Source organism: Hippocampus guttulatus, chromosome 16 (assembly GCF_054856545.1).
Source record: "Hippocampus guttulatus isolate MCC_2025c chromosome 16, RoL_Hgut_1.0, whole genome shotgun sequence".
NCBI lineage: Eukaryota > Metazoa > Chordata > Actinopteri > Syngnathiformes > Syngnathidae > Hippocampus > Hippocampus guttulatus.
In genome coordinates, this window is record NC_141276.1 from 3,963,425 (window position 1) to 3,982,052 (window position 18,628).

Here is an 18,628-nt window from a genome sequence, read left to right on the forward strand (position 1 = left end):
CCCCACCACCACCTTGCAAATGAAAAACAACAACAATCTTGTTAGCATTGCTCCGACTGGCCAACGCAATGGTTCCCTGAAGCTCAACTACACGTCTGGCCCTTAACACACACCCATTACCAGGCCAGCAGCTTCCATTTCCCCTGGGCCTTTATACGTCGATGGTGCCGGGCTCATGAACTTGGCAAGCCTAAGCGGGGATGCGGGCGGAAGCCAGCTCCTCTTCGCCAACTTTAACCAGGATAACACGTAAGCCAGGGCCGGGCCGAATGGAGGGGCAGGACGGGGAAGAACACAGGCAGGCTCCGGGAAATGTTCGATGCTACGGCGGGCAGTGCTATGGAGCTAGCAAGCATTAGCTTCCATTTTGGGGGGTTTTCTACTTTATGACGGCTTGACACTATTCGACGAGACGCAGTCTGCCTTTGTTTTTTTCCGAATGGCAAGGCTAATGTACGAGTATTGTCCGTTATCCAATCCTAAAACCGTAGGTCGTCTTATATTGTCGGTGGTTAGCTGGTAGCTGCTAGGCTAACGTGATGGTGTGCTCTCACACGCTAACTTTAGCTTCATCTATCAGAATAGATTTTGATTCATCATTTTCAATGTGGTTTCATTTAATTCATATAATATAACACGAAGTTATTTTAGTATTTTCGATCACCACATGCTTGAGGTAAGATTTCGTCAATTGGGGGATGAGGGTAGCTTTGAATAAACATGCTGAGTTTGATGCGGCTACGTCAGGCTGGGACGTTGCGGTGTTTTTAAAGATGAATTATTTTTCTGTTCCAACAATGACTGGGTTTGTGTTGTGTTGATTTCACAGGTCCCTGGCTGTTGGCACCAAATCGGGATACAAGTTTTTCTCTCTGTCCTCTGTGGAAAAATTAGACCAGATATATGAATGTCGTGAGTATCCCATATTTATCCAATTATAGTGAGTGAACATACAATATCGTTTTTGTATACAATACAGCCGCAGGTTTTCTATTAATAATATAACTTAAGTCTTATTATTAATCGTCACTTCCTTATTTATGGATCTGGCTTCCTTGTCATGACACATCCTCCAAAGTCCTACGACAAAATTTCGTGTAACTCAGCCAACTGCGAAAGCTGATGATATGTGTATGTTTGTGTTAAACAGCGGACACAGAGGATGTGTGTATCGTGGAGCGTCTGTTCTCCAGCAGCCTGGTGGCCATCGTCAGCCTCAAGGCCCCCAGGAAGCTCAAAGTCTGTCACTTCAAGAAGGGAACTGAAATCTGCAACTACTCTTACTCCAACACAATACTGGCTGTTAAACTCAATCGACAGGTAAGAAGATAAACACACTCTCTCCTTTCACTTATTTGCTGTGTCTTCTATTGTGTTTAGAGTTACAGAAAAGACCAGTTGATATTTAGTTTTTGCGGTGTGTGTGTGTGATTTCTTCTACAGAGGCTGATCGTGTGTCTGGAGGAGTCGCTTTACATTCATAATATTCGAGACATGAAAGTGTTGCATACAATCAGAGAGACTCCACCCAACCCTTCAGGTTTGTAAAACCGTATAACAGTATGTTTGTATACACACATCAACCCCATTAGGTAAACTGCACAGCTTACCCAAGAAAAAAAATGTTTACGCTAATTATAAACCATTCTCATAAAAATTAGAAAGTGCCTTCTTTCACACTCCTCAACAATATACCGGTAGTTGAATCAGTACTTCTGGCAGCGTCATTTAACGTGAGTATTTTTGATACAGTTCTTTGATTGGATCTGTTTGAATGACTTTCTTCTTGTTTGTGTTTGTTCGCCTTCCTACAGGGTTGTGTGCCTTGTCCATTAGTAACGACAACTGTTACTTGGCATATCCTGGCAGTGCCATGATAGGAGAAGTTCAAGTGTTTGATACTGTCAACCTGGTAGGTGAACACAAAAACAACGCCACTTCTACCCCTCATCTTATTCCACCCGTTACACACGTGTGTTTCAGCGAGCCGCAAACATGATTCCCGCCCACGACAGCCCGTTAGCAGCTCTTGCGTTTGACGCCAGTGGAACCAAACTGGCCACAGCTTCAGAGAAGGTAGGACTGTAACAAGGTCTTTGCCTGTTCTCGCTCGCTCTCTCCCTTTGCACGTCTGAGTAAATAAAGTCACCTTGCAATCCCTTCAACTGTTATCTTCCTCTGCGTGTCTTTTGTGTTTCATTTCCTCGTCCCAGGGCACAGTCATCCGTGTCTTCTCTATCCCAGAAGGACAAAAACTCTTTGAGTTTCGGCGAGGCGTCAAGAGGTGATTGATGTGATCGCTATAGCGAAATTTTCACGCACCAAAGGTTCATTTTCTTACCTGTATGTGTGTGTGATCCTGGTCATAGGTGTGTGAGCATCTGCTCCTTGGCCTTCAGCATAGAAGGCTTATACCTGTCAGCCTCCAGCAACACAGAGACGGTTCACATCTTCAAACTTGAAACACAGAAGGAGAAGTATGTGTACGTATTTGATAAAGAATGCTGGTTTTTGGTTGTGCTAAAACAGTAATTCACCTACCGGACTTCCGTGCAGGCAGCTTGAGTTCATCTCCCACTCTATTTGTGTGTGTGTGTGCGTGTGTGTGTGTGCGTGTAGGCCAGCAGAGGAGCCCACTACATGGGGAGGATATCTGGGCAAGGTTCTGATGGCATCAACCAGCTATTTGCCCTCCCAGGTCACAGAAATGTTTACACAGGGGCGAGCCTTCGCCACCGTGCGGCTGCCCTTCTGCGGCCATAAGAACATCTGCGCTTTAGCAATGTCAGTTTCTCTCTCTGCTTTGTTTATTGCGTTCATGATATGGAATTCTCCCGTGCTATGTCAACCAAGACCTTTGCTTACATATTTCCATTGGGAAATAGGTAGCGGGGCGTCAGGATTTCAGATAACGTTGAGTTAATGAAATCGCCATAAAACACACAGGCTTATTTTTATCTTCTTGGGTCGTCTCGTAGGATTCAGAAGATTCCTCGGTTGCTGGTTGCAGCGGCCGATGGCTACTTGTATCTCTACAACTTGGATCCACAAGAAGGAGGGGAATGCACTCTCATGAAGCAGCACAGGTAACGTGCACAAACACGGTGAACGTGCTCTCTTTTCTTGGACGTCAATAACTCCACCGATACTAAATCAGACCTTAGTTTCCATGTGCTGCGTGAATGTGAAAACGGACATCAGAAATATGTCGATTGAAAATCCCATGGGAGCAGCGCAAGAGAATAATTCAATCGCATGCACCCGCGGTGTCAATCACGCCTTTGTGAAACGGAACCTCTGCTGTCGACCTCAGGTTAGACGGCAGGGCAGAGCCGCCGAATGAGATACTGGAGCAGGGGACACATGATCGCCCGCTTGTGGCGCAGACCTACAGTGCTTCTGTCACTAAAGGTATGTCACAAACTATACTCTTGCTGAACGTAGCGAGGTACATTTAGAGTCTTCCTTGTAAGCCTCCTTTGAAAAACGTGCATGCAGAGACCCAAATAAGGAAGGAGCATTGTTGAGCAGGGTACACACGTACTGACACGCAGGCTAAATTCAACCATTTTCATTCCCATGTGATCAAATTCAGCAACTCTCCTGTGGTTTGTCAAATTTACAAGAGATTTATTTTTGTCACTTGACAGAGTCATCAAAATAATACTGTATTGAATGAAAACACGATAATCTAATCAAATGAATTGGTTTGTATGTGTAATTTCTCTACATGCTGTCGTTTTTTTTGTGCGTTAGTGTGCTTGTAAGGGGCGCGGCCTTGTGAGTGACCTCAAGAGGGCATTACAGTACAACACACTACCTTTTTGTTGTGTAAAATTTGTTACTTGGTCGAAAGGTTTGGAAACTGTATTATAAGAACAGCAAGCAAGTTCTTTTCCTCATCATGTGTGTCGTCTCACATTCCTAAACGGGAATGCATGTTACCTGGCTTTCCCCTAACCACTCTCACCTTTGAACATCCTAGGTTACTGTGACGAGCAGGGCGCCGTGGGAGGGGCGGGGCTAGAGGAAGACCTCAACAGCTTGCGGCTGGAGGATGAGAACGAGCAGCCGCCGCTCATCCTGGAAACTGACTGACCAAAACGGACGGCCGCACCGACCAATCAGAGGGCTCCTCTGGCGCTGCTATCGACAAGTGACATGAGAGGGGAGGGCAGGCTCAGCGAGGGAAGGTGTTTTTTTTTTTCCTCTTTTCCCCCAAAACACACGAGTGCTCCAGAGCCTCTCTGTTGTTATCTGTGGTATGTCTCTTCACACACACCTCCGCATTTTAGCGTCCTCCCTCCTTCTTCTGCTCTTTTTTCCCCCCTCAGTTTAGTCTCCACGGACCAAACTGACTGCTTTGCATGTACATGTGCCAACCGCTCAAACAAATCCCCAATGTGAATGACAGTTTGAGCGTGCGTGTTGGACTTTGGATCAAAATAGAAATGTAGCTGTGCTCTACTATGGCCAAGCGCAGATTTTCGCGCTGTTTAAAAAACAAACAAACAAACAAAAAGACTGTGTAAGTGCCTCTATGCCCTTCATGTTTTCTGTTGGAGATCTCTGCGTTGGCTTAATAAAATCAATTTAAATTTGTCTGATCTTAACCGAGGGTGTGCACTGTACTCTCTTTTCTGACGCCTTGCTCTCTCTCTCATGTGTACACAAACGCGCGCACACACACGCGCCATTGGGCAAGGAGCGCACAGTGTGTGTCGTCGGCTCGCGTGTGTCTTGATGCCGTTTATTGGCACAGGTGTGTGTTTGCGCATGTGGCGTAATTAGCTTACATTTACCCTTGATCACTTCTACCTCTTAAACAGAGGCTCGTCGGTCCCGCCCATCCATGCTTTGCTCCTATCAGTGGTCAGAGTCCAACTTTTGATATTATGCCTGTTTTTAAAAAGTTTTGACTCCATTTGGAAGTTGTCATAATTTAAAAGAGCGGAACTGAAAATTCGTTCTTAGCGAGGCTCTCAAAAAAACGTTGAACCAAATATCCTTTACATAAATCAGGTATGACAAAAGAACAAATATTTAAAGGAGAAGAGAACTAACATTAACTGATTTTGACCACTCCGGAACAGCGGAATCATCGTATCATCACATATACTTGAAATGATGCTGCCCTTCATCTTATCTTGTCCAAATTCATCCCAGATCCGAGTTGGATGACGGCTGCACTTTTAATCTGAGCATGAAGCCAAAACAAGGAAACCTTGAAGGCATTATATGCACCTGGACAAACTATTCTCGTAATAGAGCTTTGTTTCTTAATAGCCAATAGTGAGTCAGTGTGGTGTGAAGGAACCATGCAGACACGTCCTGTAGCCAACCCACAAAAACATGTGACTTTGAATGGTGTCCCTGTGCTGTGTCTGAAGAAGGTACCAGCATCTCACGCCCCCCCCCCCAAAAAAAAAGGAGAATTCAGTTGTACAAGATGTAGGTCACATTTATCGTGGAAAGATTTATCTTGCGTTCATATTGTTATCTTGTCATGGCGCCATTGTGCGAGATGGAGAAGAGGGAGGAACTCTGTTGCCTTTCTTCCGCTTGTACATTTGGGTCATAGGTGGGCAGCCATTACGGGTTGATAGTCACACACAGAACGCACCATATTCGGTCTAAAAGGAGGGACGAGTACAAAGGGCCATTCCCATGAATAATACAAGCGTCAACATAAATCTTGGCTCAACAGAGGTAGGTATGCGGCTGACGGGAAAAATGGATGAATTCAAGGTACAACATTCAATGTTGTAGTCTCTGTTTCTACTACGAGGGCTTTTCTTACATAGATCCTCATGTTGACGTAACGGCTACACAGGGTTTCCAAGACGCCGGCCTCGTTGAAGAACGTGAGGTTGGGCATATCGCTGGCTTGGAACTTGGGGGTAGAGTACTTACGTAATTGGCATTCAGATTTTAGATGCAAATCCTTTTTAGAGTAACACTTTGACTCTTAGGTGATTACGGGGTAAAGAAGGAGTCAAGAAGGGCATCGGGTCCACGTTGTCCCCCGCACTACCCGGCATGGTTGCTGTTTCTGCTACTGACCTACACCACTCCAGCTCACTCACCAGACTGGATGGATGAGAGTGGAAGAAAGCACCATTTAAAGGTTGTGTGTGAAGCACGGCTTTGTTCTCTGGAATGAATGTCTGACGTAAAGTAAGAAGTGTGTCCTCACCAAAGCGGGTGGTGTCTCAGGAAAGACCTTGGGTGTTGTTGGGGTCAGGTAATCATGTATATGATGCTCTCTCTTTCCAAGCTATAGCAGGCATCAGTTCAGCCACCTATGGAGTCCTGACATGGAAAAACGCAGACAGGAGGAGAAGAAATTCAGAGCTAAAAGAGGATTGATGTAAAGTGGGATGAAGCGTGCGCAAAAATGGTGTCAAATGGCGATCAATGAAACAATATGGCTCTGCTTCAAACTTAGTGCAACAGTCGAGAGAGCAGCTGTGTTTTGAATGTGAGCATTTCTTGTGTCCGGTCCGATGTGGATTTACTGAATCCTGTGCCCTGAAAACGGTCTACTCAGAGGCTCCATTGTTCCAGTCCCTAATACCGCCGCAGGCAAATCCCAGTAGCCAAGTCAAGCACTTTACCTCCAGATAAACATTTGAAGTGCATCATATGGTAGACCATCACTGTCATGTGTTCAGTGAATTTCAATACTGCCGAAGGCGATGTGCAGTGTTGAACATAACGTCAATCTTATGAACAACTGGACATACTATCTTCAGTGAAATAAACTTAATCCTGTTTGTGATGAGTAACATGCAGAGGGGTGGGAAAAAATGATGATAGTGTATGGCAATTAAAAAAAAAGATCATGTTAAATTTTCATCCCAAATGCCTTTTTACAATAGACGACAAAACTGGCATGCTTCTAAAATTAGCTCTGAGTTTGATGCAGGCTTATAAATAAAAACTCATTCCTATCATATATGTTATAAATCACCACATAATCCTTGTCACTGTGTTTATGTTGAGTATACTTAGAGAAGATAAAAGTTCTCTTCTTCAGAGCTCAGCATACATAATGTTGACTATTGAAACTGATTTAGATTCATTTGATTTGTTCATGAAAATAGAATAGTCAGAGGAATCCTAAATCCTAAATCAATTTTAAAGGGACTGGTTTTATTTCATAACACATTTTTATTTTAAAACAAAATTACTCAGAAAAACATTTTTCCCCTAGTGAATTCAATACGCTTCCGTCAAGAGCATTTCAATTCAAAAAATAAAACGTTTTATTGCGTGCAGGGACCTCCACGGGCACGCCCACCGGACGCGAGCACGTAGGGCTGTACAGTGAGGACTGTGACGTCATTACGTGCTTGAGCCTGCCCGAAAATGTTCTCCCGTGTTGTCGGATCTCGAAGAAGCGCAGGACTTTGCCATGAAATAATACATTCGCATCCATGAAGAACCGAAAAACCAGCCGCGTGTTTGTAATCTGAAGACATTCGCCATCCAACAGAGTCGTGAAACGGTCTCTTTTAAGAGACCCGAAGGGAAACTTTGTGGGCTCGTTTTTCACGGAGTGATGTCGAATCCTGGGACTCGGAGGAACGGGTCCAGCATCAAAATCCGACTGACAGGTAAAGAAAAAAGAACAAGAATCGAGACTGTAAGACACCACACGCTGCGGTTTGGATCCTCGGTGCACTGCGACGTATCGTTTATTGTTAGGGAAGCCTAATCTGACAACACGAAGTATCTTTGAAGGTCTGCTATTTGCCTAAACATCCGGTTTTCGTGCAGTAGACAGAGGCACAAGTGCTAGCTTGTTAGCCGAAATGCAAGAAAGCAGTCCACTGTGCAGAAATAATTCACTGTCCCGTGGAACTTTCACGCGAGCCAGAAGCCTATTCTTAGCCGCTAGGGTCAATGGAAAACATAGCCGCTTTAAAACCATTAATACGCGATGAATTATTAACACAAGCCAGTCGGCGTTAGCTCGCTCTAACGCTGTAGTTAACGTTGACCGCTAATGCTCGCTAGCTACGCCCATCGGGGGGCTCAGTCACCACCACCAGCAGACCATAAAAACATTTATACTTCACCTTATTATGAACGCAATTGAACACTTATTTCTTCATAGATTGAGTGTATGAGTTTGTTGATTTTTACCTGCCGATTGCGTCTGACAGCTATTTGAAGCATCATAACCGATTGACATCGTAATGCTATACTTAACCGTTATCTCCTTTATTTGTTGGGCTCTTGGCCGCTTAATTCGACAATTTAAGGTTGTTTTTGACGTTGAGGCTAGCTTGTGTCGGGCATAAAATAGTCTCTCTGATACAGGGACAACCGCTGTAACAAAGGCTTCTCACTGTAGCCGGTGTGACCCCATCGGGCTCCCAGGGGCTTCTATTCAAATGGAAATGTCTCTCTGTGCCTAGGGCCTGACTCCTTGGTCACCTGATGCTAAACTGAGCATTCACACCGAAGAATTGGCTTAATTGAAGGGTTGATGCACCTATGTTGCAGCAGAAATAAATGATGCACGCCACCAAGGATGTAACAGAAATTGCATACAGCTTTATTTATTTACCTTCTGCAATCTAGTAGAAAAACATGCCATTGTTCTGCCTTTTACCAGATGGTGCTGGCATAGATAGGTGAATAAAGATGCTTTTTTTTGGGGGGGGGGTAAATGAAACCATGGTACGCACTTTTCGTGAAGCAGAACAATCTCACTTGATCCAATCAGTGGCGTTTTGTGCATTTGGTAGCTGGGCCTTCAGTGGGGACTTTTTTGACTAATCCTTCTTGAAATACCACCACTTATCATGTTGCAGTTTTAGAAACCATCGATACCAAAGCAAAACACAATATAACTTGTACATCATCTTGGTCACTTCCGAATTAATGTCGACCTCGTAACTTGCCAAAAACAAAAACATTTCAGTATTATACAGCATAGTCACCGGAGATGCTGATCATAAAATGTAGATCGTTACAGATGTGTTTTGCTCGTCGAACTTGACCTTCACAAGTTTCATTCTGAACCAATCACAGGAGAACATTTGAAATCTGATTGGATAAAGAAACAGTCCCATCGCTAATTTAGTTCAAAGTACATCAACCAGCTCTACTCATCTGCGACAAATACAACATCACTTGACCAAACCGAGAAAAGAAGTTAGCGGACTTTGTGTGTGCAACGCAATAAACAGCATAACAACGGGTTGATGCCGTGATGCTTCAAGCCTGAACTCGCTCAAATGTTGTTTTCTTTATGGCTCTTGTTTTTGCGCAAACGTTAAATACATGTACATCATTTCTTGTTATAAATATGGTATGATGCACAACACGTGCGGTGTGTGTGTGTGACTTAGACGCTCATTAGTTCTACTTGGATGCAAGCAAAGGTTATTACCCCTGACTTTGCCCTCGCTTCTACAGGTATGGGGGAAATTCTAATTGGCTGCGGAATGTGCGTTGAACCAATGGCAGCGTAAAACTCTTGGGCTGGCGAATGTGTGTTGAGTCTGTCAAGCAGAGGGGATGTTTGGCCTACATTAGCACAAGGCTTGTGCGCCTGTGGCAGGGAGACACACACAAAGACCCGGCCGGCCCCTCTTGACTTAATGTGACGTGTTTGACCCACAGTCTCTTGTGGATATATTTTGCTGATATAAAAGAGCGATTCTCCGTATGAAAAACTGTTTTGTTGGTCCTGAAAAATGAAGCCTCGATGGATAGGCTTGCCTCCTATTTAGTGTGATGCCATTGAATATTCAGGCCAAGAAAACTGAAGCATAGTTCGGTCAAAGGAAGTACAGAGGTTTGTTTTGTCTAGCGAAGAAGGAGGCTCGTGGGCTTACCGCGCCAAACATTGTCAGCTGAATGTTAGCTTGCTCAGGCAACACGTGCTGCTCTGGGTTTTGTTGCCAACTATTTGGATTGTGCACCAATTGGCTCATTCGACACGGGACGCTCACAAGATAGGGTAGAAATGAAGGGAAAATGATGAAAAAAGGAAAAGGAGTGAAGGAATCGCAATCATACCAAGTAGCTTTCAAGTGGGGAAAGGGGAGACAACATTTAGTAGGAAACCTATAAGCACCTCTAATCTTCTCACGGCCCTGCTTGAGCCTGCAGCATGTGCACAAACGTCCACATGCATGTATCCAGGTTGAAAAGAGGACAAGCGCATAAATGAAGCTACTTATTTGTAGGTGGGTCAACGTGTGCATGAAATCCCATCGATGTGTTCGGATGCAAGTAATTCCTCATCAAATAGTGGCTCTGAGGAGTTTTTTTTCCTCGAGTCTCACAAGAAGTGATGACAACATCTCACACAAGCCACTCTAAAAAAGTAGCCAAAGCAATATTTTATCATTTAAAGATCAATCTGTGGCTAGTGATCAGGAAACTGCACATGCCATTGTGTCCTAAAAATACCTGTATATTTTAACAGAAATCATTTCAACTACAAAACCCTTGAATATCTGTCGAACACGTGCTGAAAAAGCAAGTTTTAGATTCCTCGAGACAGCGGTCGCTCACTTTTGTCAGCGTCGCGCTTTGTGATGTTCCTGCTCGTTTCCCCTAAAGACCGGATGAAAAGGATTCTTCCTCTGCTGGCTCCCACCGCTTCTCAGGTTCTCTAAAAAAGATCAGCCTTGAATGCCAAAAAGGAAAAGCAAGCAGCAGTGGGGAAGTGGAGAACCCGCTGAGCGGTTGTGTATGTATGGGGAAGCGTGTGTGTGTGTGTGTGTGTGTGTGTGTGTGTGTGTGTGTGTGTGTGTGTGTGTGTGTGTGTGTGTGTGTGTGTGTGTGTGTGTGTGTGTGTGTGTGTGTGTGTGTGTGTGTCTTTATGTGCGTCTTTACCAGGCATGACCTTGGCAGAAAGAGGAATTTCCTGAAATGCTGAGAAAGGCCCGGTCACACATTTACTGCCACGGAAGAGCTGAACAAAACTCTGAAAAGAGAGAGCGGGTGAAAAACCTTTGTCCTTCTCGTTTTCCTGGCAAGAGACAGACGGAAGGGTGAAGGGGGGCCGGGGGGGAAGTGGTAGTTGAGCAGTGACAGAAAGTACGCAAGTGGATTGAGGATAGATCAAGAAATGTGATTCTGTTTGTCTCGTGGCTCCGCTTCTCTGGCGGTGATGTCTCACTGTGGAATGTGTGAGTCAAGGGAAGAGGGAAGGAGATCTTGCAGCCATTCTCCACGGGTTATTCACAGGAAGTCGAGGAGGACACAGCAGACGGATCTCCGCCACCACGGTCACCACATCCTAAACCTGCGGCGGACTGACTTCCTTAACGGCCATCTGGGCCAAACTGGACCGTTCTGCAGTTTGAATTGGAGCACAAAGCCAGGATAACATTGCGGCTGGTGGAACAGATCAATTAGTGGCAGCCTGTCAATCAATAGGTGATGAGATTACTCTGTGCCATCGGCACCATTTTTTTTTCATCCCCCATGACAGGGTCCACTTTATGGGGCAGCTGATCCACAACTAAAATGCCATGACATACTGTAACCAGTTCAAAGGGAATAAATGTATTCCACCCTCGCTGCGGGAGGCCTCCGTGTGTAGATCTTCTGCATTATTTATTTATTCCTGTCCTACAAGGCAGACCCATTTTTTTTCTGAATAGCAGCGTTCATTGTGCCAATCTACATCATTTTAAACCACTTGTGTTTTTGTGTGCGTGTTCCATATTCATTATGTTCTGTTCTTTCCTACAGTATTATGTGCCAAGAACCTTGCAAAGAAAGACTTCTTTCGTAAGTTGCTCTTTTGTTTTGCATGAAGTTTGTGCCATGCTGACGTCTGTAGATCAGGAATTGATTGAATGAGATTCTTTGTGCAGTACGTCTTCGACGACTTCGACCGTGTTTTCACTCGTCAACTATCCGGTTACGTCAGTGATTCTCAGGGTCCGACATTAATGGTGGTCTGATGGCCCCGGGCCAATATGACGCTGTGTCGGAATCAACACATTTTTGCAACAATTAGTTTTACATTGATGTAGTATTTCATTATATGATATTTTCCGAATAATCTTTTATACTGCCTCCTGAGGTTTAAAACATTTGAGAACCACAGAACTAGATGCTAACACTCATGAATGGTGGGCGCACAGGTCTACCCGATCCTTTTGCCAAAGTTGTGGTGGACGGATCCGGTCAATGCCACTCGACAGACACAGTTAAGAGCACACTGGACCCCAAATGGAATCAGCACTACGACCTGTAAGTGTCCTTCGCCCACTCACAACAATTCCCCGGCCTGTGCTTGCTGTGTCCTTCGAGCTCTGCTTTGGAAACCGAATGATCCTCTGTCACTAGTTCACCCGTGGGTGTGTGTTATGCAGTTTACAAATCTGTTTCAGTAGGTGTCACACTTCAAACTTCCTTGAACACGTTGCGCTGACATTAGGTTGTTAATATTAGCTTCTTTTTTTTTTTAAGGTTATGACTGTCAAAACAATCGAATTCATGTGTTTTTTCCCCAGCTACATTGGAAAGGCAGACTCAATCACCATCAGCATATGGAACCACAAGAAGATCCATAAACGGCAGGGGGCAGGCTTCTTGGGGTGCATTAGACTTCTTTCAAATGCCATCAGCAGACTAAAAGACACAGGATGTAAGCTCTCTTTTCTGTTCTTGGCGCTTCTTGGACACAAACCCTCCGCTGCATAAATGTGGCATGTTGAAGGAGGGTTAAAAAAACAAAACAAGCAATGTGTCTTTATGTCTCCCTCCAGACCAGCGGTTAGATCTTTGTAAACTGAACCCCTCAGACAGTGACGCAGTGCGGGGACAGATTGTAGGTGAGGCTGCTCACCAACACGATGATTCTCTCTCGGTGTCTCTTGTGTGTACACTCGCCCCAAAATATTCATGGCCTGACATTTACGTTATAATTCGCCCTCCCCAGTGAGCCTGCAGACACGAGACCGCATAGGTAGTGGAGGCCCTGTGGTGGACTGCCGAGGTCTGTTGGAAAACGATGGGTGAGTGCGCCAACAAATGTTTATGCTCCCAGCATCAAATAGCGACATTCCAGGATGAAAATATCGATGATTTGTCATTTGCTAAGGTCCCCACATAGTCCTCAAATACATTCTGACTGTGCTTTGATCAACATGATACTGGAATGCATGAGAAATTCCACATCATGTCTAGTGGAACACAGTTTTATTGGCGTATCATTCATGTCGTTTTAATTACTTTTTTAATTATATATGACCCATTTTATGGACGTCGCACATTCCCAATTTTAGTATTTTTGCGTCATCGAATGTGAGTGTGTTACACGTGTGACTCTTTGTGTAGGCCCGTGTTAGAGGGATGTTTCAGTGAAGAACCGCTGCCTTATTCTGATGCCACCGGTGCTGCTGGTGGTGGGAACTGCCGTCTCGACTCGCCTAGTCAAGAAAATCGTCTTCAGTCCCAACGAATCCGGGGGCAGGACTCCCGAGGACATGGCCACACACCTCAGAACAGACCTCACGGGCACCAGCCACCCGACCTGCCTGAAGGATATGGTCAGTCCGACGTGGCCGGCCGGGGTCTAATCTCTTACCGTGTCACTCTGGAAACCAAATTAGTGGTCCGCTCATCATTTTCACTTGTTTGTTTCTTTTTCGTACAGAGCAGCGAACAACAGTGCAGGGCCAGGTGTACTTCCTTCACACGCAGACAGGTGTCAGCACCTGGCATGACCCTCGGATACCGAGGTATGATTCCCATTTGTTGGGGAACCTCGGTTTGAAGAAATATTGCATTTGTTCACGAACAGGCTCGGCATTGACACCGAGCGTTCAGTTCTGCTTTTTTTTCGTTGAGGTCTACACTCTGGGTTACTAACAAAGCGTGTGTAAGGTCTCGGCTCTGCTTGAAGGTGTAGCATATTTTGTTGGGAGTTTGATTTCTACTATCTGGACTTACGCGCCTGCTTGCATGTTACTGATGCAGAGACCTGGCCAGTGTAAGCTGTGAGGAACTTGGTCCGTTGCCAGTAGGCTGGGAGGTCCGAAGCACCGTGTCGGGCCGCATTTACTTCGTGGACCACAACAACAGAACCACGCAGTTCACAGATCCACGTCTACACACCATCATCAGGTAGCAGCCGACTCAAAAATACGTTTATGAAATCCGACCGGTGGATGTCTGCACCTCATATAGAGATACCCCAACACACGGGGGAAAATAAGTAGTTTCAACACTAATCTGTTGCTAATCTCCCCGCTGCAATGCGGAACTCACACTGGATCTCAACATGACCTACTAAATGTCTGCTTTTATGGAAATGTGGTTTTACAGTAGATGGTGCTTGGATATGTAATCTGGCGCATAGACTGCATACAAATATTTTAACGTGTTGAATTTGTAATTTTGTTCATTTCTCAAAATGTGTCTTCCCACCTTCAGCCAGCAATCCCAAGTGAAGGAATCCTCACAGGCCCCCCAGATGGATGTGGGGGTTGATGAGGGTGGAGTTGGAGGAATGAGCGGCGGTGTTGGGGGCGATGGGGACGTGGCGGCACGCTACGAGAGAGATTTGGTCCACAAACTGAAGCTACTGCGCCACGAGCTCTCTCTGCAGCAGCCCCAAGCTGGACACTGTCGCATTGAGGTGTCCCGTGAAGAGATCTTTGAGGTGGGCGCTACCTTACTTAATTTATGATTTTCTACATTAATGATGGTACACACACTCAGCACACGAGTGGTATCAGATATTGTCTGTATAGATATGCTGGGAGAAGTGTCCTGACTTTTTTGTGGCCCGCAAGAGCAAGTATCGTTGTGCGTCTTCTTTGTGTTTCTTACACAATGGTAGATTTCTTCTTTTCATTTTGGTAGAACATCTGGTGCAAAATTGTGATCGATTTTTCTTTTCGCCTTATTTTTTTGCAGACATGTAAATCTTTTTTCTCCACTAAATCCCTTTCTTAACTTAAACTGAAAAACTGTTTCATACTTAGATGTTTGGTTGTCACTTTTTTTCCCCAATGCCTTTTAATTGCAAATTAAAAATGTATAAGAACAATGATGAGAGTGTGTTTTAGTTTGTACATGTCTGTTGTTTTAGGAGTCGTATCGGCAGATAATGAAGATGAGGCCCAAAGACCTGAAGAAGCGTCTAATGGTTAAATTCCGAGGAGAGGAGGGACTGGACTACGGTGGTGTGGCCAGGTGATTCTCTATTTATGCCACTTTGGAAAATGAGGTATTTAGGGTTACAGTCATGACATGCTCGGGTAATATTGTTGACACAAGTGATACACTGTGAAAATTGCATATCAGAAAATGTGATTCACCATAAAGACCTGCATGATAAAAAGTCATGTTAAAGAGTGTTTTATTTTCTATCATTTTTTGTATGGATGAGTCTGACCTCCATACCATTGTGGTTCTCTCTTCTCTGTAGGGAGTGGCTGTACCTGCTGTGCCATGAAATGTTGAACCCCTATTATGGCCTATTCCAGTACTCCACAGACAATATCTACACATTACAGATCAACCCCGACTCCTCCATTAACCCGGTGGGTGCTGAGAGACACATACAACACTCCACAATTGACTTTACAACTTACCTCTCTCTCTCTATATATATATATATATATATATACTGTGTATATATATATATATATACATATATGTGTGTGCCTGCCCATATTTCAGGATCACCTTTCATATTTCCACTTTGTGGGCCGGGTAATGGGGCTGGCAGTTTTTCATGGTCACTACATCAACGGGAGCTTCACGCTGCCCTTCTACAAACAGCTGTTAGGCAAACCCATTCAGCTCAATGACCTGGAGACCACCGACCCAGAGTTGCACAAGAGTCTCATCTGGATATTGTAAGTTAGATCACCTGCACACAAATCGACTTGAGAGAAGGTTTTATTCTGGACTTTGTTTTGGTATATTTGCTACAACAAATTGTCTGCAGGACAAAATCGTAACTCGCAGAAGGAGAATGGCCTGACAACATCAATATGCCTTTTGTAATGCCATTCATAAACTAGCCATAGCTGCCCATGTATAATTAAAGATCTGGATCTGCAATAGCAAACCACTATAGCAACAAAATCATGAATAATGTATGGGGTGAAAGGGAAGGAAAAGTAAATGCGACTGCATTATTACGCCGATGATGCTCATTGTCATCATGATCTTGTGTTTGTAGAGAGAATGACATCACTTCGGTCCTGGACCACACCTTCTGCGTGGAGCATAACGCCTTTGGGAAGTTTCTACAACATGAACTCAAACCGAACGGCCGTAACATTCCCGTTACTGAGGAGAACAAGAAGGAATATGTGAGGTAATGACCTACCTACTATACTCTATTAAAAATAATCTCATTATTTAATTAAACGAATGACCACTAAATAAATGTGTGGATGTGTTAACATGTTTATTGTCCTCCTTAGGCTTTATGTGAACTGGAGGTTTATGCGAGGAATTGAAGCCCAGTTTCTGGCTCTCCAGAAGGGATTTAGTGAGCTTATCCCCCAACATCTCCTAAAAGCTTTCGACCATAAAGAACTTGAGGTACATTCTTTTTTTTTTCCAAACGGTACTTTTAAGGAACTTAATTTGTCATGTCTATGACGTCTTTTTTTTCCTCTCCTGGCCGCAACCCAGCTGATCATCGGCGGATTGGGGAAAATCGACTTGACTGACTGGAAGACGAACACGCGCTTGAAGCACTGTACAAGTGAGAGCAATGTGGTGCGGTGGTTCTGGCAGGCGGTGGAGGCCTTCAGTGAGGAGAGGAGAGGACGTCTGTTGCAGTTTGTCACAGGCTCCACCCGGGTCCCCTTGCAAGGGTTCAAAGCACTGCAGGGTGGGTCATGCACTGGTTCAGTGGGCCACACACGCACACATTCTTTTTTTTTTTTGTCTCATGTACAACACCTTTCAGTAGAAATTTAAAGTATCCCATTAAAGGATAGCCTATGTCTTGCGCTTTCTACAAGAATATACGAGGCACTGGTACGCAGTTATTTCTTAATGAATATTTCCAGTCAACCTTTTTTCGAGCCGAAGCACTTCATTTTACTGTACATGAAAGAAATATCACCGAATGCCAACCCCCCAAATTGTCACAGAAAGTATCATGAAATCATGATCTCTTCTCAAAGGGCTCAGTGTGAAATTTGTGCCTGTTTATCTGAACACAAAGCTATTATTCTGTTGTATGAATGGCAACAGGTGGATACACAGTTTAAATGTGCTTTCTGCCCTCTAGTGGATGAGCTTTTAATTTGTTCTGTTGCTCACTATATATTGCTGGCACACAGATGCATTATTTGTAGTGAATAAATGAGAATTTACCAACCAATTCAGTGAAACTTACGACAGCGCGCCTGATGATTTAAGAAATTAGACGACCGGAAATGTTGTTCTGTGCAGCAGTATAGAGCAGTGATAACTAGAATGTATATGTGTAAGGCTCTACAGGTTCTGCAGGACCAAGACTCTTTACCATCCATTTGATAGACGCCAACACTGACAACCTGCCCAAGGCACACACTTGGTAAAGACACAACAAATGGACCCAACAAATACCTCTTAAAAGAAGTGGTCCAGCTTGGTTTCGCTAATTGCCCTTCTCCGTGTCTAGTTTCAACAGGATAGACATCCCACCCTACGAGTCTTATGAGAAACTTTATGAGAAACTGCTGACTGCTGTGGAGGAGACCTGCGGCTTCGCTGTGGAGTGAAAGGAGGCCCCACAACCGAACCAACGTACACAGCCACACTTGCGCTTGCACTTGCATTCAACTCTTTGACTTTAATTTTAACGTACACAACATGCACAGAAAGAAGATGGAGAATGCACAGAGCATGGCTGGCGGCCAAGCGTGAGGAGAACGCAGTTCTGGCCCGACGCCGCCCGAACCGTTGGCAGTTGAAGGCGAAAGCACATCAAGGAAGTCGAATGGGAAGAAAAAAAACCTAAACAAAAGTATTTTAAGATCTTTTCAAATGTTTTGAAGAAGCATTTTTATCTTTTGGTTTGAACAAACTATGATGTCAACTCCTTGGAATGTCTACAGCCACAGCGAACTTGTCACTCATCGTACAGACATGGTGCAATGATGTCTGGATGGAAAACAAAGCTTAGGCTGACTGTGATGTGTGCGTGTGTAAGTGTGTGAGACATCCTGATTGACTGACTCGTACTCATGCGGTCACTTTGACCACTGTCGCGTTTCCAAGTGTGTCAACGTATGTCTGTGTGCATGTCATACAGCGTGGGTGGGTGGGTGTGGCATGGCACCTGGCCACGCTGCCAAACGATCAAATGAGCCTGCTCCTTTTTTGGATTACTTAATGTCTGTCTGTTCCGTTTGTACGTACCTGCAACCACTCTGATCCTCTCTAATGTTTTATTATTTATTACTAAGTGATTACTGACCAAGCTGCTCTCTCTCATTCTCTCTCTCAAAATATATACTGTATGCTCTACAAAGAGTTCACACTAATCCTTTCATACCCTCTCGCTGAGTGGAAGGGTCAATTCACTTTCAATTCAAGTAATCCACCAAGTGTTTTTTGATTAATTTCTTTTACTTTTTTTTATCATGCATATTGATGCAAATATTCTTGTGGGTGTATGTAA

At 44.4% G+C, this 18,628-nt stretch overlaps 2 protein-coding genes across 4 annotated transcripts; both read left to right on the forward strand.

The window, feature by feature from the left end:
* Positions 1–4,613, forward strand: wipi2 (WD repeat domain, phosphoinositide interacting 2). Of its 2 annotated transcripts, none has more exons than XM_086133826.1 (12): positions 1–249; positions 830–912; positions 1,151–1,320; positions 1,444–1,540; positions 1,815–1,912; positions 1,984–2,076; positions 2,214–2,284; positions 2,370–2,477; positions 2,620–2,784; positions 2,979–3,086; positions 3,314–3,411; positions 3,986–4,613. In XM_086133826.1, the coding sequence occupies exons 1-12, from the start codon at positions 176–178 to the stop codon at positions 4,096–4,098; spliced, it is 1,278 nt and encodes a 425-aa protein (XP_085989952.1). In that variant the 5' UTR covers positions 1–175; the 3' UTR covers positions 4,099–4,613. The 2 variants fall into 2 exon arrangements, with proteins under 2 accessions (XP_085989952.1, XP_085989951.1); XM_086133825.1 differs by having other exon boundaries at positions 2–249; positions 2,370–2,483.
* A 2,752-nt stretch (positions 4,614–7,365) lies between these two features.
* smurf1 (SMAD specific E3 ubiquitin protein ligase 1) lies at positions 7,366–17,751 on the forward strand. Of its 2 annotated transcripts, none has more exons than XM_086133133.1 (18): positions 7,366–7,619; positions 11,728–11,766; positions 12,126–12,234; positions 12,498–12,631; positions 12,753–12,818; positions 12,926–13,001; positions 13,324–13,535; positions 13,643–13,727; positions 13,966–14,112; positions 14,422–14,650; positions 15,083–15,186; positions 15,422–15,536; positions 15,676–15,854; positions 16,184–16,321; positions 16,431–16,551; positions 16,645–16,846; positions 17,455–17,539; positions 17,627–17,751. In XM_086133133.1, the coding sequence occupies exons 1-18, from the start codon at positions 7,565–7,567 to the stop codon at positions 17,724–17,726; spliced, it is 2,196 nt and encodes a 731-aa protein (XP_085989259.1). In that variant the 5' UTR covers positions 7,366–7,564; the 3' UTR covers positions 17,727–17,751. The 2 variants fall into 2 exon arrangements, with proteins under 2 accessions (XP_085989259.1, XP_085989260.1); XM_086133134.1 differs by having other exon boundaries at positions 17,464–17,539.
* The last annotated feature ends 877 nt before the right edge of the window (positions 17,752–18,628 follow it).